The sequence below is a fragment of the Prunus dulcis genome, chromosome 7, assembly GCF_902201215.1.
Source record: "Prunus dulcis chromosome 7, ALMONDv2, whole genome shotgun sequence".
Lineage (NCBI taxonomy): Eukaryota > Viridiplantae > Streptophyta > Magnoliopsida > Rosales > Rosaceae > Prunus > Prunus dulcis.
The window spans coordinates 3,831,961-3,856,534 of NC_047656.1; the positions used below are offsets into that span (position 1 = coordinate 3,831,961).

The window sequence follows — 24,574 nt, forward strand, 5'->3', positions numbered from 1 at the left end:
AAGCAAAATGTAGTACCTGAACATGCACATATTTTATGTGAGCCACATAGTTGGATGGATTTGGATGTATATCTAAAGTAAAATACTTGTGTAAAACAAATGCTATACCGATTAATTATTATATATCATGTGATAATTTATAATTAAAAAAGAATAGTATTGCGTTATTCCCGCTTCACCTAAATTTTTCTAGTATTTAAGACTTTGAACTTGCCAAAAAAAAAAGCAAAATGAATATTGAATGTCCAATGCCCGAGATTGCAATGATCTGCAACCACTTACCCACGCATTACCATCAACATTCTTTTCTTTAAATAATTCGTTAGACAGATTATTATATAAATGCATATCTGCCACCACAACTTTATGTTTCTCTGATAAAGAGATGAACGGTAATGATAATATCACTCATGTCAATGGCGTTAGTGATAATATCACTCATGTCAATGGGCGGCCATGATGTATGTCTACTCCACTATAGTGGGACTGGAAGTACAGAAACATAACTTTTAAAGACAGAAACAGAAAGAAAGAGAACGTAATAAGGAGGAGAATTCTTTCGGAAAAAAAATATATTGTAAAAAACAAAACATTCAGAAGGAAAGAAAAAGAAGTTGGCGTCGTGATTGACCGAGTGGTTTCTTTTTTTCTCTTCTTTTTGTGCCGCCCCATTTCCGTCTGTCAAAAACTGAAGATCAAAATATACCAAAAACACATACATGGATACATACAGCTTTCCTTAGCTGTTTTGCCTCATGTTCCAAACTCCACAAAAGCAGAAAAGAAAAAGAGAGAAAGCAAAGCTGAAGATTCCCATTGCCTTTTCTTTCTTTCTTTGGTTTTTCATCTGGTCTGGTCAGCCTTTCACTACCAAGGTACTCTTCATTTTTCTCTTTCCCTAGCAAAAATCTCAACTTTCTTTCAATTTCTGGCTTTCAGGTATTGGCTTGATCTGCATCTGATTGCTTTGAATTTTCATTTGCTTCAACTTTGAGGTGGGTTTTTGCTCTGACTAATTTTTTTTTTTTTTTTTCACAAGCTTTTTGCTTTTGGTTTTGATCTATAATCTGTTCAGTGCCCATATGAGTATGTTGACTGGTTAATTTTCTATTCATACAGATTGGAACTGAAATTAGTATCTATATTCAATATCCACCGGAAGTAAAGAAAACAGAGAACATGGGAATAGTGTTAGAAATTGGAGTTCAAATCAAAAAATTTGCCATCATATCAAAGAGAACATGTTACAGATTAGTTGGCAACCATCCATTTCTTGTGGGCGTGCTGCTTTTCCTGATATTTCTGTACAGATCATTTCCTTCTGCGTTTTCTCTTTTGGTGTCTACATCCCCTGTTTTAGTCTGCACTGCTGTCCTTCTGGGCACCCTTTTGAGTTTTGGCCAACCCAACATACCCGAGATCGAAAAGGAAGAGAAGCTTACCCACGATATTGCTTCTCTTAAAACTGGGGTTTCTAGGGATGACACTTTTGTGGTGGATAGAGATGGCAGCTTTTCCACAGAGAGATTCTCAGGAAAGACAAGGCATGTTGTCAGTAGTGAGGTTGAGGATCATGATCCACAGAGAGATTCTAAGGTCAGTAGTGAGGTTGAGGATCATGATGGTTCCTCTGTTTATGTGCCACTTATCAATGAGAATTTGAAGCACACTCAGAATGAGAAGAGAGTGATTGAGGGTGTGGAGAGAGAATTAGAGAGTCCGGAGTTGGATAACCAGAGAGACTCTCATGATGAAAGATTGGGGATTGAAGGAGTTGAATGGGATGTGGAAGCTGTTGAGCAGCAGTATACTTTGGTTCAAACAGTGGAAGATGATATATCTCCCCGTGAGTCTTACAGGGCTGATCACTTGGATTCTTCTCTGGGTGTGGGTGGCAGTGCTGGTGATGATGAGGCTGACGAAGATGTCAATGATGAGGCTTCAGATTCTGAGTCAGATCGGGCGGAGAGTTCCTCACCAGATGCTTCAATGGCTGACATCCTTCCTATTCTTGATGAGCTACACCCGCTTTTAGACCCAGAAGCTCCAGAGCCTGCTCACATGTCCCATGATGAGTCTGAGTCTGATAGGAGCAATGCTGGCAGTGTTGAGTCAGACAAGGAAACTGAAAACCTCGGCAGAGGAGTACAAGGGGATGATGGGGTTGATTATAATGACGGTGATGAGGAAGAAGCACAGGGTGGGAAGGAGGATGAAAGCGAATCTGCAATTATCTGGACAGAGGATGACCAAAAGAATCTCATGGATTTGGGGAATTTGGAGCTTGAAAGGAACCAACGCTTGGAGAATCTTATTGCAAGGAGAAGAGCAAGGAAAAGCTTCAAAATAACGGCTGAGAAGAATCTAATAGATTTTGATAGTGCGGATCTTCCCTTTAATATTGCACCAATCTCAACAACAAGACACAACCCATTTGATCTTCCATATGATTCCTTTGATAACTTGGGGTTACCACCCATTCCTGGGTCTGCTCCATCAATTTTGTTGCCAAGACGAAACCCCTTTGATCTTCCTTATGAGTCAAATGAAGAAAAACCTGATCTCAAGGGAGACCATTTTGAGCAAGAGTTTATGGCATTTCACTCCAAGGATGCATTCTTCCGTAGGCATGAAAGCTTCAGTTTGGGACCATCCAGCTTAGGTCATGCCAAGCAAGAGAGGCAAGATTTTAAGTGGAGACCTGTTTTTGTACCAGAACGGTTGGCTTCAGAAGGAACAAGCAGTTCCTCATTTCAAAGACAATCAAGTGAAGTTAGTGATTCAAAGTTGAGTTCTCTTCCTGATACTGAATCAGTCAGTTCTGCAGCAGATCTGGATGAAAGGAAGTTCAGTGAGCAAGACTTTACTAAAGAAGCAGAAGTGATATCCAACATGTACCATGCTCCTGATCTTGTTGAGCATGAAAGTCATTCCTCAGAAGATGTAGATTCTCTGGATATGGAACAGGCTGGGAAAAGGGATGTTCAACATGATGAGCCTGCAATAAAATTGGGGGAGTTGCAAAATCCGGATCCAAGCTTGTCTGGTACAGGGGGTGTAGCCACTCTTGTGGAACATATTTCTAATGAAATTCATTTGAAACCAGAACCAGTTGAAGAGGACAAAACCAGTAGGTCAAGCTTGTCATCATTGTCAGAAGTGGATGAAAATATTTCCGATGTGATGAAAGGTGGATCGACAAGTTTGGAGGCAGAAGGTGATATCATCAAGGAGTTTGTAATTTCACCACAACCTTCAATTGAGGAGTCAGAAGTCCAATTTATGAGCAGGGCGGTGGATGACAATGAACATAAAGAGCCAGTCTATGACTCAAGTCCCCTACCAACTGAAAAGATCCTTTCCTTTAACTCTATCTCTTCTGATATGCAAGCTGATATATCAGAAATGGTTACACCTCAGGCATCAACTGAAATGTATGTTGTAGACCAGGATTCTGAAGCGCCTGGTGAGAGCACGGAGAAGGGTACTTCAGGCTATGTAGAGATAAATGGTTCCACCTCAGAAGTACATGCATCAGATGAAATTGAAAGAAGCTTGGGAACATGCAACCAACTCAACTTAGCATGTCCTCACTTAGAGGAAGAGATCTATCTCCCTAAGAATTTAAATGTGAAGACAGCTTCATCAGATTCTAGTTATCAATCTGTTCTTTCCGAAAAAATGCCATCATCTGAACAGGAGAAAGTTCTTTCCTGGTCGGATAAATCCATGGTTGAACCATGTTTTGATGATCATGCGGAAGCACTTGTTGTTAATGAAGAAGTAGATGACGTAAAGGAGATTGATGCAGGGTTGCTGTCAGAACTAGATGCAGTTGGGGACTTCAGTGTCAAAGAAGTTGTTGGTGAGCCACTGCATACTGATGAGCCCATACAAGAGGAAGCAAATGTTTCGAGGACTGAATTTGGGGATTCAAACCTGTCAGAATCGAACCTGGAGCTACTAGTTCCTGAAGCAAGATCGATTGAAGATATTGACATGACTTTTAAGCAAATTCAAAAGGGACTCGATGTTGAGGAAGTCATTCTTCCCAGTATTGTTGACAATCAGCTAGCAGTGGAAGCAGCCGAAAATACTGTCCAGACCAGTTCAGAGTTTCCAATTGTTGAAGCAAGATCTTTGGAAGATATTGTCACTACTTTAAATCAAGTTTCAGAAAGTAGTGTTAATGTGCTTCCACAGCTGATGGATTCAGAGGATCAGTCAACAGAATTACCGTTGGAATATATTCATACCATCTTGAAGCAAGTCTCAGAAGGTAATAGTGTTGGTGAGCTGCCAAATCCATCATATTCAAATGATGGGTCGGAAGAAGTAGGAACTACTGCAGTGGGTTCTTTGGAGGAGGTTGCATCAAGAAATATAGTATCAAGTGTTCAAGAAAATATCACTGCACGTGATGCTTTGGAGCAAGTCTCAGAAAGTTATGTTGATGAGCTGCCAAATTCAGAGGGATTAGAAGAAGTTGGAATTAATGCAATGGGTTCTATGGAGGAGATTGCGTCGAGCAATATAGTATCAAGTGCTCTAGAAAACATCGGTACTCAGACTGCTTTGAAGCAAGTCTCAGAAAGTCATGTTGATGAGCTACCAAAACAAACATCAGATTTAAAGGAGGGGTCAGCAGAAGTAGGAACTACTGCAATGGGTTCTACCAACGAGATTGCATCAAGCAATATAGTATCAAGCGAACAAGAAAATTTTACTACTCATACTGCTTTGAAGCAAGTCTCAGAAAGTCATGTTGATGAGTTGCCAAAACCAACCGCAAATTCAAAGGAGGGATTGGAAGAAGTAGGAGATGCAATGGCTTCTTCTACCAAGGAGATTGCATCAATTACTACAGAACCTGGTGTTCAGGAAGCTATAACTACTCCTACTGCTTTGAAGCAAGTCTCAGGAAGTAATGTTGATGAGCTGCCGAAATCATCAAATTCACAGGGTGGATTTGCAGAAGTAGGACCAAATGCAACAGACCTACCGATTGAGAATATAAGACATGAAAACTGAAGAATGTTTGGCGGTTTCCGACTTTGGTCTTCCAATTTTCTTCTGCAACAGGCTCTCTGTTTTTTCCAGTGTGATTGTAATCATGTTGTGGTAAGTGGTAGTTTCTTTCGGTGATTATTTGATTGATTGATTTCTTCAAGAATTGAGTTTTTGGTTTGATTTCTTGAAGTGTGCAATTTCTTGTTTTGATCCTACGTTGTGAGAGTTGAGTGAAAGGTTGGCTTTGATCATCAGTATTGTAAATTATATTTTTGATGTAAAAATTGAGGATCTCATATTTTCTAGATATGCATTGGGCTAGTTTCGTCTCTCTCTTATTTTTGAACTCTTCCCGTATGTGTGGTAAGAACCCTGTCTCACCATTAATTCCAAAATTTTCAATTCTTTCTGACCGGAATTTTATTTTATTTTTCTTAGTTGGCCGTTAAATCCGATCAACCTGTCGCAAACCCAAAAACTGTAAAGCTTATGCAAAGCGTCTTAAAGTACAGAGTTCATACTAGTTAAGTGGTATGCAAGAGTTTGTTGGTCATATTTCAAGTTGGCTGCCGACTTAACTGATTTTGCCTACCACTTTTTGGAGTTGGTCGGTTCATTGAAGAATAAAAAATAGGCTTATTTATTGTAATACTTTTGAAATTTTGGTCAAATCTTATTTTACCCTCCGAAAGTTAAAATGACCCATTTAACCCCATTGACCAAGGTTTTGTGTTCTACTTTACCCTCTACCGTTATCTTCATTTATAACTCTGTCAATTTTGATGACGTGATAGGGCGATTTTAGTCTTTTTCTTCTACAAGTGATGATGTGTCATGTGCAGACTCCACTTTTTTTTTTTTTTTTGGTTGCTTAAAGTGGACTAAAATATTAATTTTATAAAAAAAAATTAATTACTTATTTAATTAACAAATTGAAAAATTAATATCAAAAAATTATCTTCTTCTTCATATCTCTCTTTTCCCCAGCAAACACCGCACACCAATCCCTCCTACTCCCCACTGCCACCTCCTGTGTCCTTCCACCATATAAACCACCAGCACCACCATACCCACATATCCAAATATCAAAATCTACCATCTAAATCACCATACCCACCATAGGGATTGAAGAATTTACGAAATTGTTTTGAAGATCAAGGTACTGGAGCTCCCTAAGTTGGCCTATAGAGGATGGAATTTTTCCTTCAAGTGGATTTTGAAGTAGGTCAATATGCTGAAGACCATACATCAAACCAATATTTTCAAGAACTACGCCACTAAAGTGGTTCACTGCTAAATGGAGGCGTTTAAGATTGGGAAAGTTTTATGGCAGCGGTTCTTGGAAATGGTTAATGGAGAGATTGAGATTTTCAAGTTGGCCTAGATTGGTAAATGCATGTTTTGGTATTTGGCTAGCAAAGAAATTTCCAGATCCAGTCCGTCGATGGAGGCCGTGTTTTTAAGGAGTGGACTAAGGGTTTGGGTTGATGGGTTGTGTTGGGAAAGAGGGGGCGAGTTCAGAATAAGGGGCTAGGGAAGGGGGAGGTCGTGGCGGGGTGGGTGATCGGGACTGGGCTTGGGAGATGAGAGAGGAACAAAGAGAGAGGTAGGGGTGTGTTGAGAAGTTGTGTGGTGGGACATTGGTAAGTGTTTGGTTGCTGGGTGGGTGATGTTGGGTAAGGTTAGATGGAGAAGAAGAGATTTTTTTAATATTAGTTTTTAATGGAGATAACGGTAGGAGGCAAACTGGAACACCAAACCTTGGTCAAGGAGATTAAGTGGGCCACTTTAACTTTCGGGAGGTAAAGTGAGATTTGATCAAAGTTTCAGAAGGTATTACAGTAAATAAGCCTAAACAATAAGTAGGTTTTAACTGAGAACAATGTGCCTTGCTCAACACAATGTGAACGAATGTTCTTACCACAGATTTTACTTTGTTTTTAAAGAAAAATATTACCAACAAAACATTATGGTAGAACTTGAATGATTAGAAATACAATTCTCGGGGCTTTTAGCTCAAGTGGTTTAGAGCAATTACGTATGCACCAAGGTACTGTGTTCAAATCCCCCTTCCCCAATATCGCTTGTATAAAAAATAAATAAAAATACAGTTCAAGAAAGGGATGGCTAAGGTTCCCTACCTCCAAATACAAACTTCCCCAGAGGTAAGGATAGACCCAAAATAAAATAACGGTCCATCTTACAAGTGACTATCAAAGACCCAAATTAAATTAAAATCTTGTACATGATTCCAAAACTATCATTTTGCATCCGGCATTTAAATGTGTATTAGAAAATACAATACACTAAATGGAGAGAAAAAGTTCATGTCCTTCAATATCCAAAAAAGATTGGGGGCAAGACATTAATAAAAAGGGTAAAGTGAACAAAAGGACATGACACTTTGTTAGGCAAGTTAGCTATACATTTAAAGATATCATACCAAATGATCCGATTGCTTTTGTTTCTTTTGTGATGGCCCAGAAATAGTCCCAACCTGAAACCACAGCAGAAGTTCAGATACATCGTTTTGCAAGAATGCAAAAGAAGCATTGCACCTTAAATTCTCACATCAATATTAATCCAGAGGTATTTGCTGCAAATTTCATTTTACTAAATAAAGAAACTGTTAATTTGTTGTTATCTTTATTTGTTTAGCAGAAAATATCTTCTAGAACAAAAAATATATTCACATTTTAGATGAAAGATATGTTTTCTTGGTAATTGCTAATGTTCTATGTTTAAAGAAATTCAATAATTTTTTGTAAATTTTGGAAACTGGAGTTTGCCACTGACCAGTGAAGGTTATTGGCAGCCAGCCAGTAAAAGGTGATCACTGATGTTGTTAAATGAGTCTTTTAGTACTTCTCTATTATTTGATGGGTCTTTTAGTATTATAATGAGTATTTTAGTGCTTATAGGAGTGTTGGGGAGTTTTATTTGAAGCCTATAAATATTAAGTGTAACTTACGTCCCAGGCAACACCCGCATCCCTATATCTCTACCCTACAGTTCAGACAAAAAATCATCAACAGAGAGAAAGCAAAATACCAATAAGTTAGAAAGCAGTATGCCTACCATGCTTGAGAGTTGTTCCTTGATGTACGTCAATGATCTCAGCATCGCTTCAAGAGTGTCCCTAGTCAGTTGAAACTTCACCTCAATTTCATCTAAAGGAGATTTGGTATAATCTTGCAACTTGAAAAAAAAATAAAAATAAATTATATAATGTGTGTGAAGAAAAATGACCAAACAAATTAATGGGACTGCCACATGAAAGGGATGAGAAACTTTGAACTTTTACATGCATGAAGTCATTGTGAAACTATAACCACCAGAAGCTATATAAAACTCAAGAAAGTGAAGTGCAAAGGAAAGTCTCTTTAATCCCATTTCATTTTTATTACACAGCTGGGCAAACAAATCAGATGCGTATCAGCTAGCATAAGAACTCAAGCTTGAATTGAAACCGCTCACTTGTCTTAATCAAAACCATTTTAACAGAAATCATCTTGCAGTTGTTTTGTTTGGGAAGTCTGTTTAAATAAAAAGTTTTAGTAGTATAAAAAAAATTTAAAACAAATACAAACTAATTTTTGTTGGTCTTGCAAAAATTTCCAATTCCATATGGGGAAAGATTTGGTGGTGGCACTTATATGGGGAGAACTAAGGCTTAAGAAGCTTAATATATGTTAGTGAGGTGTGTCAGTTTTGGGTTCATTAAAAGATTAGAAGCTACATCGTAAATTGAAGGTGAAATGGTATTGGTATAGTACTATATTTACATGATATCTTACCGGTCAAGTAAAAGAAAAATGTTGATAATTCTAGTTAAAATGGGAAGGCGTGCATTTTTGGGTTTAGGGTTTTGCTTTTGCAACTGGGATTTTAATGAGTTAAATTATATAGAGAATATAATAAGCTTTACATTGAATGCTATTTTGATATTTTCCTGAAATCCACGTAGTCTTTTCATTTTTCAGTAAAATCTAAAGGGCAGTAGAATTCTGGAAAACTATTTGGCAGAAATATATGCTCATACATAGTAACATGTTTCTTGTACAGTTGTACTTGATTATGTTTCATAAGTCCCAATCCCATGAGATTTTGAATGCTTAAATTTTATATGTGCACCTTTCTATTTATATATATATATATATACACAGTTGACCTCATTCATGCTATATTTCAATTGCCTTGTTCGAAACTCTTTTGGAAAGAATTCTTCTCAGAATTTACCTACCTTAAGATTGATGACAGCCACTCTATTAGCCGGCCCTGAGTTACAGTTCTCCATGGTCCAAGTCATTGACTTTAGGCGAGGTAGAGTTCCCTGCATATCAAGAGAAGTCAGTAGTGAGACGATAGGGAATTCCTAAACCTATAAACATTCAAAAAACATGATATCCAAGTTTACTACAACTGAAGGGAGAAGAAAGAGATATAAGTTGCATGTTCAATCTAAGACCTGAAAAATCAAACTAGTAGACATCTTTTTCTACAACATAAACATTTTTTCCTTGGAATCTATTAAGAAACCATTGAGAAAACTAGAAGCGTCCCACATCCTATAATATCATTACCACATAAGGTTCCAAAAACACCCGCATAGCCAATTATATTAGAAAGAATGCGACTTGCAATAGAAAGCCATGAAGTAAGTATGAAATTAATTATCATACAAGAAACCAATCAAGCAATCAACCTCACCACCTGAAGAATTGGAGGAGACATGGGAGTGAGCCGAGACGCATTGGTCCCAGTAACAATCGGTGTTGATGAAGCTCCAAAATCGCTAAATGAGCATGAGCTACCCAAAGTCGTGAAAGATGGCGGCACACTTGTCTTGACCTGATACGAAACACTAGTCCTTGGCAATGAACGCTGGGAAAAAAAAAAAGAAAAAAAAAATCAGAGTTGAGTATACGAATGACAATGGCAAAGAGAACCCAGAAAACATATGCAAAAACCGATCAAAATGCAATTTTAAAAACTCGGGGTCAGAGTAGGTGTGGCTAACCAGCTGTTCTCGGGCTACTTCATCCTTCCATTGAGACTGATACTTGTGGAACAACACCACCAAACTGCTCTGCAAATCGAGCGGTAAATCGGGAGGGAAGAGCTTCAAAAGGTCATCACCAGTGAAGTTTTCATGTACCCATTTTCTGATAAGCGATCGAAGGCATGCCAAAACCTGTCATTTGCCAAGAAAAACAAATGGGTATGTAAATTTGTTAAGAAAAACAAATGGGTATATAAATTCGTTAAGAAAAAACAAATGTTATGTAAATTTTTTCTACAGAAATTAAGAGAGAGAGAGAGAGAGAGAGAGAGAGAGAGAGAGAGAGAGAGAGAGAAATACGTACGGGATGGAGTTGTGAAAGAGAAGGCAGATTGAGGAGAGATTGGAAGTGGGACTTTTGGTGGGGGGAGTGGAGACCGGTTTTCCTGGTTTTCCAGAGAGTGCAAAGCAATTGGTCAAGTGCTTCCTCTGATTTTAGGGCTGATAGCTTATGCAATTGCAGGTGCAGTGTGTCTTCCATGACCTCCATTCTTTTCTCATTTGTTCTGTTGGGTTCTTGTGGCTGCTGCTCTGAGTAGAAGAAGAGACAGCTCATGCGCCGACGGGAGCCACACGGACCATTGAGGAAAAGCCCAGTCTGACCTGTTGTGGGTCATTGGCCAGCCCGGCCCGTTGTTCAATGGGTCAGGCTTGAGCTAAGGTGTCTAAAGTCTAGTCCAACTCATAAATCCAACCCATTTGAGCCCAAGAAAGTCTAGCCCGACCACCCATAGAAGTTCGGCCTGCAAAGCCACATACAATAATAGTTAACTTTAAAATTAAAAAAGGGTTAATTTCATTTTACTACTCGAAAGTTTCCCGAAATTATGATTTTACTACACAGTTTTTTTCGTCTAAACTTCGTACCCAAAATTTGATTTTTCTACCACTTTCATCCTCCATTAGTTTAACTATTAAATTATCCATTAAATGATGACTTGACAATCAATGGCCCACCGAAACTCAAATATATTGTGTCACATCAGTTGATAAAAAAAAAATTTAAATTATCAATTAACAATTAAAATAATTGAAAAAAAAATTAAACTCTCTCTCCTCTCAATACAACTCACGAGTCACAACCCACTACTTTCCACCCCACCCACATTCCTACCGCCCATCACCTCCCCCATTTATCTCTCTTTCTCCTCCCTTCCTGAACCAAATCCACATCCTGCAACCCGATACAAGTAAATCCTAGATGCTAAAATCAACACCACAACAACACAACTGATTGCGATGCCAGCAACTGCCCTATTAGACAACGAAGACGAAGAAGAACTCAACTGAAACACAAGAAAAATGTTGTTGTGGTTGATGCCGATGTGGTTTCCATATGGGTCGTTAAACTCTGGGTTTTGCCCAGTATCAAACTCAACGACAAGCAACGAAGCGACGATGGGGATGGTGGCGTTAGTAAAGAGTCGAAGTATTGGCTAGCGAGGGCGTTGGGGGCGAGGTGGAGTTGGAGAGGACAAAGCATAGGCTGAAGCCTAGGCCTGAAGCGATCTCGGGGAGGACGGAGAAGACACAGGAGGTGGAGAACGAGGTGAGGGAGGTGGAATTGGAGGTGTGTTTCATGGTGAGCTTTGTTGGGTAGAAGACGCGGCCATCCCTAATATAGGGAGGACTAGTTCAGGTACGGAGGAGAGAGATGGAAAAAGAGAGAGAAGGAGGAAGGTGATGGGTAGTTGGAATGGGGGTGGGGTGGAAGGGGGTGGGGTGGAAAGGGGTGGGTCATGAGTTGCACAGAGAGGAGAGAGAGTTTTCCACCACAAAAAAAGTTTTAAATTTTTTTCTTGAGTTTTTTCAATTATTTTAGGCTTATTTATGTACATGTCCCATGTGCTTTCAAACTTGTCTCAGATTACCACTTGTAAAACGTCTCAAAGTACCCTCTAACCTTTTAAAAACCGTATCATGTTACCCCTTCCGTCAGTTTTTTAGCCGTTCCGTTACGAGCGTTGGGTCTCACTCCGTTTTAATCTTTAATCTCTCGTACTCCGTTTTAACCTTTAATCTCTCTTCGAATAAGGGTTTCTCAGTTCAAACAAAGGGCGAAATTGGGTGAGAAGGGGAAATAGGAGAAGAGGGCTTAGGATTTGTGAAAATCAGAGGGTGGGTTCGATTTTGGGAGAAGCTGGAGAAGAAATTAGGGGTTTGGCGTTAGACTTTAAGGCTAGAAAGTGCTAAGATGGTGGTGCTTAGAGAATCTGGAGGTTGTCAACCCATATGTAAGTGGACCCATTCTTACTCGGTTTTCTTGATTTTGGCATGTGCATTGAACTGTTGTCAGGATTTTTTTGTTTTGTTTTTTGTATACTTTTTGACTCTGTGGTGGTCCTGGTGTGGTCATTGTGTGGTCCTTGCATGCTCCTAGTCTGGTGTGTTGCTGGATTTTGTTTTGTTTTTTCATATACTTTTTTACTCTGTGCTGGCCCCAATATAACTTATGTGGTCCTTGGGTGTTCCTTGTATTATCCTTTTGTGGTCCTTGTTTTCTCTTTGTGTGTTTTTTTCCATTTGTTAAGTGAATCTTCCTCTTACGCAGATAAAGTTGCTGATGAGGTTGTCACATTTAAGTTTTTCCATGGAGGTAAACTAGTTAAAAATAGAAAGGATAGTCAATGGTCTTATTTGGGTGGTGAAGTCAGTTGGTTTGATTACTGTGAGGTTGACTATATGTCCATGTTAGAGCTATTTGGAATGGCTAAAGATTTGGGATATGACGATGGGTATGATGTGAGTTTTTATGGTGAAGAGTTTGGAACTAGTAGACTCATTCAAATAATATCTGATAGTACGCTTTTAGCTTGTATGAGCATGGTACCTAAAAGCAATAGCAGGGTGATAGTTTTGTACTTGAAGGTAGTGAGGTTGACTTCAAGCCAAGTGGGGAATGATAGCAGTGATCAAGAATATTCTTGTTCTGAGGATGATGATAGCAGTGATCCAGACTTTGAAGACAGTGACTATGCACAGAGTGATGAAGAGATTGACTTATTGAAGAATGATGATAAGTGGTTTAATGGTTGTGTGGATCATAGTTGAATTGACAATGATCCTAATGCAGAGGAAAATGATGAGTCAGACAATGGAGAAGAGTCACCTACACTTACCTGCCCAAATAGCTCTTCAAGTGAAGATGATGCAGTAGGTGAAGTAAGAAGGAAGAAGAATAGGATGCCAAAAGGTGAAGATTTCAGACCTGAAATTGATATGGCAAACCCAGGTTTCAAAATAGGTTTAAAGTTTGCAACTGCCGAGTTGTTTAGAAAAGCTGTGAGGATATACTCCATTAATTGTGGAAGGGAGTTGATATTTATGAATAATGACCGTAACAAAATAAGAGTAGTATGTGAAGAGGGTTGTCTTTTTGTTATCCATGCTTCAAGTGTTAGTGGTAGCACTTACCTGCAGGTGAAAACCTTTAATCCTACACATGTTTGTAGTAAGGGGACCAAAAATATACATGCCACTGCTGCCTAGTTGGCTGAAAGATATTCAAGGCAGTTAAGGCTCAATCCAAATTGGACTGCTTCTTCTTTTGCAGAGCAAGTTCACCAAGACTATGGTTACAGACCATCTAGAGCAACTGTGTACAGTGCAAGAGCCATGGCAGTTGACATTGTAGAGGGGTCTTACAGTAAACAATATGAAGTATTGTGGGATTATTGTCATGAGTTAAGAACCAGAAATGTGGGAAGTACAGTTATCATTAAATCTGAAATGGAAGGTGATAGGCCAAGGTTTCAGAGAATTTACATCTGTCTTGCAGCCTGCAAGAAGGGGTTTTTAGATGGTTGTAGGCCTGTGGTTTGCTTGGATAGGTGTCATGTCAAAGGGCCTCACCCTGGGCAAGTGCTTTCTGCAATGGGAGTTGATGCAAACAACAGAATGTTTCCACTTGCCTATGCATATGTAGAGATTTAGAGTAATTCAACGTGGCTGTGGTTTTTAGAATTATTGAGTGGTGATCTGAATATAACAAATAGCCATGTTTATGTATTTATGACTGACAAACAGAAATGGTTGATAGATGCTGTGGATGCTATATTCCCTCATGCAGAGCATAGACATTGTTTGAAACATCTATATGGAAACTTCTATATGGAACATAGAGGTCTTGCATTTACGAAGCTCAAAAAAGAAAGACCAACTCTAAAAAGATAAAAAGAGCTCTTAGACTTCAGTTTCTGCCTAGATAAATGCTTCTGATCTGGGCTGGACTGGGTATATCTGTGCTGGACTGGACTATCAACATCTTCAACTGTCAAGTTTTAGCTGTAAATCGATACCAACATTCGAGTTTGGCAGAGCTTTAATCTATTTCAAGCCTTGTAAGGCTTTTTGGACTGATAGAATTGGGACCTCTTCAGTCCGGAAGGGGCAGAAGTGGCTGGACTTTAGGATCACTGAGCTGGAACTGCACTGTGGTACCTGTTCTGCTTGATCAGGGCTCTCTATAAATTTGTTGAGGTTTTCATATTTGATAAAAATCTGTACTCTGCTTGATTTGGCTTAAGCTGAACCAAATTTGTAACGAGATAAATCTCGCTTTGAATGACTATTTCTCTGAAACTGAACTGAAGTTAGAGATTCTAATTTGTAGCTGACTTGTTTCTTTTGGCTCAATGAGCTATTAGTTGCTTCAGTGTTTTGAAGGTTTTTGAGATCAAGTGATCATTTTGAGTTTATGTTTTTGATTGATTTTTTGGTTGTCCCTTGATCTGTTCACCTCCTCTCATATGTATAAAAAATGCTGGAATGGGGTTTTCTAATCTTTTAATAATTGGTGGCAAAATTTTCCAAAAGATCTTTTTATTTTAAATGCAAAGAAAAAGGGAAGTTATCTATTCTAGCAGAGAAGAACCATCAATAATCAGTTTTCATGGAGGTATTTTCCTTGCTTTTCTAAAAGAAAGACTAATCCTCTTCGTTCTCTGTTTATTCTTGGAAAAAAGAAAGAACACAATTTGACGTGATGGTCAGTTTGCTTTTCTTGTTTGAACAACTCCCTTGCTTCCCACTTATCTCCTGAGATCGTAATTTGCTTATCTCTTGGAAAAGATCACCTACTCTGATGTAGAATTGTATAAAAAAGGATTCTGATCTTTTGGCCGCAGAGTTTCAGAGAAGTCTTTCTGTTAATGACCTGCTTTTATTAATTACCAATCAACTCTTTTGTGATAGTTGAAATTGTTGACTTTTTCAAAGTCATGTAGTTATGTGGGCTCTGAGAATAGACTTTCCAAAAAATCTGATGATCTTGTACTCTGGGTTTTGAGATCAATGGTGAGTATTTAGATGCTGGGCCTAATCCAATTCTTTTATTGATTTGCTCAAGTGGTCAATTGCCATTTAATTTGGCATTTTTTACAACTCTGCCATTTCGTAAAAAACGTGGGCCTCTGATGTGGTTTTGGGCTCTCTCTCTTTTTTGAATCAAAGCCCAGTCCTCTGTTCTTTTCTGTTTTGTGGGCCTTTCTTTGCCTAGATGGGTTTGCGCGTGGATTTCTTTTTGGCCCAAACAATGCCCCCTTAAGTCTGAATTGTTTTTAAACGGTTTCAAACTTAATGATTGGCCAATCAATGATGCGCACCATTTCCTACCGTTGCACTAGCGCACATTTTCCTATTCAACTAGACTTCGTGGGGAAGTGGGTATTTTTAACGGCTATTTTAATCTGGGTAATTTCTTCAGTTCCCACGATCTTCCTTCGAACTCTGTATGAGATTTTTTTAGAACCTTATTCATGTTCATCCAAAACTTGACTTTGTTTCAGCTTCCATTTCCCTTCGGAAACCTCTGATCTTTCGCTCTTTCTTTCAATTTTCCTTGTGTTTGTCAGAAACGAAAAATGTCTTCCCCAAAAACTCGTGCCAAGAGCTCTTCTTCTTCGCGATCTCCTGTTTATCTTACTGGAGATGGGGTTGATCAACATACAATCGAGGTTCGTAGCAAACTTCACCTATATGCGCATAAGAATTTGGATTAAAACGTCCTTCATCTGTTTGAAAACACCCTTGTTCTGGGTCCTCACTTGTTTGTCTCTGTGCGGGAAGAAATGGCCGATTTGTTCAAGGAAGATGCTGAGGCTCCTCTGTCTTTTCAAAGTTCTATGCCTCAGGCTTCTCAGGCTTCTCATGCTTGGGTCAGTAAGAACTTGAGTTATTCGTATCCTTCGAGTGAAGTGAGGAACAACGCACTGAGGTGGTCAAATTGGATTGACAGTCCTCTCCTGAGGCATGGAGCTTACTGGAAGAAGGCTGGAATTTATGACGCAGTTCTTCTGTCTAAGCACTTTGTCAATAGAGATGAGAATATGCTGGCTGCTGCTCTGTGCTTCTAGAATTCTGCTAGCAACACTTTTAACTTCCGTCTGGGCCCCATGACTCCGACTCTGCTAGATTTGGCTCAAATATTTGGGTTCAGGCCCCATGGGAGGCCTGCTGATGCTGTTGGTGACTACCATAGAGGGAAGAATCGAGAGATATTAGCCAAGCCTTTTACCATTCATGCTGCCACGATCAACCAGAACTTATCTTTTTCCAATTTTTTGAAGAAGTTTAGCATTGAAAAAGATAAGGATCAGCAGCACATGATGTTCCTTCTATACTGGTTGAACATGTTTGTTTTCCCCAACCGTTCCTCCACAGTTCTATTGGAATACAAGCATTTGGCAGAAGCTCTGCACAACCATGCTGATGTGGGGCTTGGCCTCACAGTTCTGGCTCATCTGTATAAGAACCTTCATAGTGCCACTCTGGAGAATCCACTGAATATCTCTGCCCTTGGCGCATTCTGGATGATCCAGATCTGGCTGCAGGTTTATTTCCCAGAACTGAGGTTTCCGGACGTTGTTCTGCCTAAATACCAGGTTATGGCGGTCCCCTTGATGTCGCAGAGGTGCCTAAGCGCTCCATTGAAGAATACCTGCTGTTTTTTAAGCATTGCACCAAGAGGTCTGCTGCTCAATGGCAAGTGGTACTTAGAAGAACATACCCTTGGTTCCCGCCTGGATACAGACTCTTTGAGAAGGAGCCGGAATGAGAAGAAGCAAAAATTGATTTCAGAAAAAAGTTTTTGAGTGTGAAGCTGCCCTGGGATATGCCTTTCGGTGGGGGCAAGCCTCCTAATTACCATTTGGGAGCAGAAGTCTATCATCCCAACTTCTGTGCCAGGCAGCTTGGCTATCCCCAACTCATTCCTCTCAAATCCTACAGAAGCTATAATCGTGCTACCTCATGGAGGGATTAAGATGATCTAGACGTGACCAAGGACTGCAAGTGCTCGGTGAACAAGATTAATAATAGTGTGGACGCCCTCTATCCATCCTAGGAGCCTAATTCCTACAGTTTTGGTGAGTTTGATGCCTGGTGGAAGGCTCGGTTTGCTAGTCTGTCAGATGCTAGCACTGCTGTGAAGATGTTGTTTGAAACTTGGGAGGCTGGGACTGTCCTGGCAGAACCAGAAGCCAAAAAATTCATAGTGCAGATGGTCAAGGGCATAAATGCTCAAATGATTGAAGGTAAAATTGCTAGTTTGGCGCCTTTGTTTCGGATTTCTTTATTCTGAGATATGTCTTAACTCCGTTTTGTTTGTTTGTCTCAGATCCTTCTATGACAAGCAACCTTGGGAGACAAGCTGTCCAAGCTGGGGAAGTAGTTGGTAAGTTTCTAAATTCTGCCCTTAGGCTTGTTTCTTGCTGGATTGTCTGCTAACCCTTTCCTCTTCTATGTAGTTACTTCTGTTATTACTGCTGGAGACCTGGAGCTCCCTTTTGGTGACGAGGAGGATGATTATGAGACTTTGGCAGAACCAAGTGCTGAGGCAACTCCTTCTGCCAGGAAAAACAAAAGAAAAGAAGTCACTCAAGCTCAGGACAGTGTTGTTCAGCCTGATCCCCTAGGTAAAATTTTGGTATCCAATTCTGTCGATCCCTTTTGATCAGCTCTGCACTCATTTCTAACTTCCTTCCTTTGTGCAGTGGAAGGCTCCCCTCTTCCTTCCAAGACAAAAAGACTGAGAAAGAGGGCTGTTAGTGAGTTTGAAAGGACAAAAGAGCCTGCAACAGTTCCCACTGAGACCACAGAGATTGATGAAGAGCTGTGAGAGGCTTTTGAAGCTGTAGAACAAGAGAATGAGGTCTTGAAAGAAGACAAAGAAAAGACAAAAGATGGAGAAGAATAGGTGAGATTATAGCAAAATATCTCTTCTTTTCAGCACAATTTTGGCTTTTGTATTGCATCCCCTTTAACTTGAGTTATGTCTTTCTGCAGGAAGAAATTCCCACTGAAGTAATAGCAGAGAGTATTGAGCTGGCCAAGAAACAACAAAAGGCCCGAAGAACAGAGCCCACCAGTTCAGAATTAGCTCTCTTTGATGATGTAGAGGTAGAACACTCTGCTGCTGTTCCAGTATCTGAGGTAGTTCCTATTCTTTCTCAATTCTATCTTGTTTCCACAGTCCTGCCTACCTCTATCTTTCTAATTGAGGTTCCTTTCTTTCTAGGTAGAGGATGACATAACTGCTGGGACTTTAGCTTTGGTGACCAATCCTCTCAAGCCTCCTATTGTGGCTGTAAGTATCAATGTGTCTTTTGCTCTTCTCCTATTCAATTTTTAGTATGGAATTCACTGAAATCATTTCTTTGCAGATGAGTATCTATTCCATCCATAGTTCACCAGCTACGACCTCATTTGCTGATCCAGAATTGGCAGAATTTGAAGTCATGGATCTGGATGCTCAGCTGGACAGGCTAGAGAAGCTAAGTTCTACTCATGGTAAGGCCAAATCTAAAGTAGCGGATGAGGCAGTGGACAAAGTAAAAATATGGCAATCAACAGAGTTGGACTTGGATGAGAATAGAGAAGCCGTTGACCAACTGATGAAGGATCTGGACCTGCTGCATAGAGATAACATGCTCCCAGACCTATCCCTCAGTTTAGAGCTTCAATCTCCACACTCGCTATGAAGATCTTAAGCCCTCCTTCGACGCTTTTAAATTTTGCAAGGCTACTCATGAAGCCAACTTGGCCGATTATGCGAAACAGAAAGTAGAACTATACTAGATGGTTGCGGGTTATAAGGAGGCCAAGACCGCTGATGACAAGCTGGAAAGACAAATTGAAGAACTTCAAAAGCAGCTGGCTGGGTTGAGGGAGAGGTAGAACAAACTTGGGGCTGGACTGAGCACCAAGACCAAGGCCACTTTCCTTATGCAGAACATGGTTGCAGCTTCTAGGCTAGCATTGAAGATTGCAGAGGCCTCTCTTCATCAAGGAATGCTTCTTCAGAAAGAGATCTCTACCAAGAAAACCGGATTACAAGAGACTCTTAGGAAACTAGGGCTTTAAATTTTAGATTTTGAATGTAATAAAACTTAGTCATGGAAAATGACTATATTTAATATAAATCTTATTTTTGGGTGGAACTTTTGCATTTTCAATCTCTTCTAATTTAAATGAAAATAAAAGAATGCAGGGAACAAAACACACTTAAAATAACACTAAAAAGCACAACTCTGAACAAAATTCAAACAACAATTCTATCTTGTTCCTTCTCTATTCCAGGATATGTTTGCACAGCCTGTGAATCCCACATAGTTGGATAGAATTTCTTCAGCCATTTGCCATTGATTGGTGTAGCATGAATATCTCCATCTCGATCCTGTAATCTGTATGCTCCCAATCCAAGGACTTGCTTGATTATGAACGGACCTTCCCATGTAGGTGACCACTTTCCATAACTAGCTATGTGTGTTCCGAGGGGCAAAACTTCTTTCCATACTATTTCTCCTTCTTCAAAACTCTTGTTTTTAACTCTTTTGTTGTAGGCCCTTGATACAGCTTGTTTCCCTGCTAAGAGTTTGTTGAGGGTATCAATTCTGCTGGCATCCAAACCTTCTAGTTCTAGCAGCATTGCTTATCTTCTCCAATCAGATTGTGTTGCTGAGCAATTCTGATAGATTGGACTGCTATTTCCATAGGCAGAATTGCATCATGACCATGGGTTACAGCACATGGGGTCATGCCAGTTGCCTCTCTCTTTGAAGTTCTATATGCCCAGAGAGTTTATGATAATTTCTCATGCCACTGCTTTGGATTTTTCTCAAGCATTTTCCTGATAATATTGACTATCACCTTGTTACTTGATTCTGCCAGCCCATTAGCTTGAGCATAATAAGGAGTGGATTGAAGTAGTTTGAACTTGAATGTTTCTGCCATATCTAGCGTTTCCCCATATATGAAAGAAGATCCCCTGTCAGTTGTGATTGACTCTGGTATACCAAACGTTTCTATAATCTGCTCTTCTATGAAGGTGATGATCTCTTGTGATGTGGTAGATTTAACAAGTTTGGCTTCCACCTATTTAGTGAAATAGTCTGTAGCTACAATGATGAAACAATGTTGTTTGCTACTGGCTGGATAGATTTTGCCAATGAGATCCATTACCCATCCTCTGAATGGCCATGGCTTAACCACTGGATTTATGGGAACTGAGGGAGCCTGCTGGATTGGACCATGCCTCTAAGAAGCCTCACATCCCTTGGAATATTCAATATAGCCATACCTTCTGATTAACCAGCACATCTTTCTTCCTCCTTGATGAGCCCCGCAGATTCCTTCATGGGTTTCTCCCATGATCTTCAAAAGTAACTCATCTTTGCTATTTTGGACCAAATCTCCATTCCACATAAGGAAGTTTAAGGCTACGATTCTAATCCTTTTTTCAGGGGGGAGGGGTTGGATACTGCAGATAATTAATTATTGGCAGTCTCCAATCTTCTTCAGTCATTATGGCAACATTGACATCTATCTCCATTCCTCTGGTTAGGACGGATGGTAGGCTTTTCTTTCCTACCTCGATGACTTGCACACAGTGTTTCGGCATTTGTACCCCTGTTGCTATCTGAGCCATTTCATTAGCTGCAAAGTTTTCTTCTCTTGGGATATGTTCCCAAGTAGCTTCCCTGAATTCTGCCAAGAGATTTCTGGCTGCTACCAGATAAACAGCTAGAGAAGGATTTAGACACTTGTATTCTCCAGCAATTTGTTTTAACACAAGCATAGAATCTCCCAAAATTTCGACAGACTGGATTCTTAATTCTACCTGCATTTCAAGGCCAATGATTAAAGCTTAATATTCAGCCCTGTTGTTGGTGCATTGGAAATCTACCAGGAAAGAATAACAGTGTCTGATCCCCAGTGGATCTTCTAAACAATCCCTGCCCCATAGGCTATATCAGTCTTTGATCCATCAAAGTACAATTTTCAAGGTGTGAGGGGAACTGAATAGATGGGATTGTCAAGGCAAGTATGAGCTCTAGTCAATAGATCTGCATTTGCTATATCCAAGGAATCCATGTTTTCAATCTCTTCCCCTGGATGATCTGCTAGAAAATCTGCTACAACTTGTCCTTTGACAGCTTTCTAAGGAACATATATGAAAGCAAACTTTGTCAAAGCCAGAGTCCATTTGCCAATTCTGCCTCTCAACATTGGCCTTGTTAACATGTATTTGATTAGGTCTATCTTGGCAATGATATAGATGGTGAATGGGAGCATGTAGTGTCTAAGTTTTACAGCAATGAAGCATAAGGCTAGACAAAGCCTTTCAATTGCAGAATATTTCCTTTCTACTTCTGTCAGAGTTCTGCTTAGATAATAGATTGCCTGTTCCTTCCCTTCCTTGTTATCTTGAACTAGCAGACTCCCAATCGATACTTCTGATGCAGAAACATATAATTTGAGTGGTCTGCCTCTCTTTGGCAGGGACAGAACTGGTGGATTTGTGAGGTAGTTTTTGATTTCCTCAAAAGCCTGTTGGTGTTGTTCCTCTGATTTAAATATCTGTTCCTGCTTCAACCTTAACAATGAGGAGAAAGGCTAGATTTTTCCTGCAGAATTGGATATGAATCTTCTTAGAAAGTTGATCTTTCCTAGGAGACTCTGCAATTCTTTCTTGTTTCGAGGTGGTAGGGCTTCCATGATGGATTTTGCCTTATTTTTATCAATCTTCATGCCTCTTTGGTGGACCAAGAAACCTAAGAAATTTCCTACTTGAACTCCAAAAACTCATTTCTTGGGATTCATTTTCAACTTGTGTTGTCTCATTCTTAGGAATGCCTTTTTCAGATTTGATACATGATCTCCCTTTTCTGGGGACTTAATCACCACGTCATCTATATACACTTCTAGAGAATGACCTATCATGTCATGGAAAACAGAATTCATTGCTCTTTGATAAGTGGTTCTTGCATTTCTCAAGCCAAAAGGCATTACAGTGTATTCAAAAGCACCTATATGTCCTGGACACACGAAGGCTGTCTTATGGATATCTTCTTCTGCCACCATAATCTGATTATATCCTGCATTGCCGTCCATGAAAGATAGCATTTGGTTATGAGCAGCTCCATCCACTAGCATGTTTGCCATAGGCATTGGATATTCGTCTTCGGGAGATGCTTCATTTACATTTTTATAATCCACACAGATCCTAACTGCCCCTGTTTTTCTTTTCAGAACTAGCACAATATTGGCTAGCCAATCAGCATAAATGGCCGGTATGATGAATCCTGCCTTGACCAATCTTTCTATTTCTTCTTTAACTTTCAGTTATGTTTCCATAGACATTCTTCTTCTGGCCTGCTTGACTGGAAGGTAGCCTTCTTTGATTGGCAACTTGTGTTCTACCAATTTTCTGTCCAATCCAGGCATCTCATTATAATGCCAAGCAAAACAGTCTTTAAAATCATGCAAAAGTGCAATGATTTCACTCTTGAGTGGTTCTTTCAATAATGCACTGTTGAAATAAAAAAAATTCATTGACAGCAAATTAAATTTTGGCCCAAGTTTAAAGAAGTTGGGCTCATAGTTAAAATGGTTTTGTGGACTTGTTGCTAAGTTGGTTTAGGCCCAAATGAATTAATATTAATATTTTTTTACAAGAAAATATTAATATTTTGAAAACAGTAACAGATCATGTTTCATGTACGTGACTTTGGAGTGTGGAGTTGAGGGGGTGACTGAAAATGGGAAGTTACTCCCACCCACACAGTACGTGAGGCCATAACTGGCTCCATCCTGTCAGTTCCTCTGGGTCTATAAAAGGGGCCAGAAAACAGGGGCAAGGACACAAAAGAGAAAAAGCACCAAACTGCTGCAGAAATTCGGAGAAGAGAAAGAAAGCACCAAATTGCTGCAGAAATCCAAAGAAGAGAAGCAAGCAAAAGAGATACGAAGCTCTGTCACAATACCATTAAGAAGGTATAAACAAATTCATTTGAGTATCCTTTTATGTACAACTGACTTGCAGGCAAAAAAAAAAATGTATGTGAGGCCATTGTACAGAAGCCTGAACTTCCTCCATGTTTGATATCAAGAAATGTATCATATCAACAGAGACCTCAGCAGTGGAAAAATGTGAACAAATCCTCCCAAATTGGCAATAACTGTGCTACTTACACAAAGAGAGCTCTCACAAAGACCTCTCTGTTGTGAATTACAGATGGGCTTCTGCAAGAACCCCACTGTACTAAGTGCTGTGAACCCCTTGTGAGTGTCCATAGGCACATTGTGGTACTCAGAGAAGACCTTGCGAGTGTTCTTGAGTACCAAAAATAGAAAACATCAAAATCCCAAATGCTTTGTTACATGCCCAACCCACCTTCAGCAGAGCAAAATTTCAAATCTGCAAATTGGAGAAAGAATAGGTGGCAAAACGTGCTGCAAATGGAGAAAATCAATAACTCTGCTTTAGTTTCACCCATCGGCATAAACAGAAGAAAATATAAGTGAAGATATTAAAAGAGATGCAGAAATTACTGATTGCCAGAAAGCTTACAAAAGTTGATGATTCACACCCACGTTCTGTGCTTCAAAATTTGCCAACAAAGAAAAATCCCAAATCTGACAGCCCAAGAAAATTACTAAGCCAGCACTTCTCTGCAGCAAATTGCAAAAGGTTCTCACTTTGTTGCTGGCAAAACATGAAGCAACTGAGACAAAGCAAAACAAGCACCTCAATGGGCAGTATGATGGCCCTCTCAAACGATGTGAGTCTGCAAAGGAAAATATGTAAAGCCTTAGAAATTTCAATCAAATTGGAAAGAAAAGGATGCACAAAGCATCAGCAAGCTAAAAGCAAAAGGAAAAAATGGCTCACCAAGAAGCCTCTTATGTTGCGACTGTTGAAGAATCCTAAAAGCAACATAAGCCAAAGACAAAGAAGCCTAAAAGTTGAAGAAGTCCCAGAAGCTGAAAGAGACGAAAAGCAAATAAGAAGAAAAGAAACGAAAAGCAAAGAGAGGGGAATAAGACAAAAAAATAAAAGAAGCCTGCCAAAGCAAAGTGAATGACGCCTGGGATGACTTTCAATTCATGTTTAGTGGACTATATGGTCTGCTTTGACAGACATGAGCAAAGGAAAGGTCTTGCCTTGGTTTTTGCATCTCAGACCCAAGGCTCCGTATTGATTGCGACAGATGAGTAGTTGAA

The 24,574-nt window shown here is 39.7% G+C and overlaps 2 protein-coding genes and 1 long non-coding RNA gene across 6 annotated transcripts; 1 reads left to right on the forward strand and 2 right to left on the reverse strand.

Annotated features, from left to right (window-relative positions):
• Positions 1 to 603: 603 nt before the first annotated feature.
• Positions 604 to 5,341, forward strand: LOC117634234. Of its 3 annotated transcripts, none has more exons than XM_034368222.1 (3): positions 604 to 850; positions 940 to 995; positions 1,120 to 5,341. In XM_034368222.1, the coding sequence occupies exon 3, from the start codon at positions 1,180 to 1,182 to the stop codon at positions 5,029 to 5,031; it is 3,852 nt and encodes a 1,283-aa protein (XP_034224113.1). In that variant the 5' UTR covers positions 604 to 850; positions 940 to 995; positions 1,120 to 1,179; the 3' UTR covers positions 5,032 to 5,341. The 3 variants fall into 3 exon arrangements, with proteins under 3 accessions (XP_034224113.1, XP_034224112.1, XP_034224114.1); XM_034368223.1 differs by having other exon boundaries at positions 813 to 855; XM_034368221.1 differs by lacking the exon at positions 940 to 995 and having other exon boundaries at positions 604 to 875.
• Positions 5,342 to 7,064: 1,723 nt separating this feature from the next.
• LOC117634569 lies at positions 7,065 to 10,631 on the reverse strand. 2 transcript variants are annotated; one of them, XM_034368725.1, is made up of 6 exons: positions 10,377 to 10,631; positions 10,031 to 10,204; positions 9,724 to 9,894; positions 9,254 to 9,343; positions 8,089 to 8,208; positions 7,065 to 7,507 (listed from the first exon to the last, which is right to left on the reverse strand). In XM_034368725.1, the coding sequence occupies exons 1-6, from the start codon at positions 10,626 to 10,628 to the stop codon at positions 7,448 to 7,450; spliced, it is 867 nt and encodes a 288-aa protein (XP_034224616.1). In that variant the 5' UTR covers positions 10,629 to 10,631; the 3' UTR covers positions 7,065 to 7,447. The 2 variants fall into 2 exon arrangements, with proteins under 2 accessions (XP_034224616.1, XP_034224617.1); XM_034368726.1 differs by having other exon boundaries at positions 9,721 to 9,894; positions 10,377 to 10,596.
• Positions 10,632 to 23,287: 12,656 nt separating this feature from the next.
• LOC117635681 lies at positions 23,288 to 24,331 on the reverse strand. The gene is made up of 2 exons (XR_004586929.1): positions 23,922 to 24,331; positions 23,288 to 23,803 (listed from the first exon to the last, which is right to left on the reverse strand). It is a non-coding gene; the product is annotated as an uncharacterized LOC117635681 (long non-coding RNA).
• Between the last annotated feature and the right edge of the window lie 243 nt (positions 24,332 to 24,574).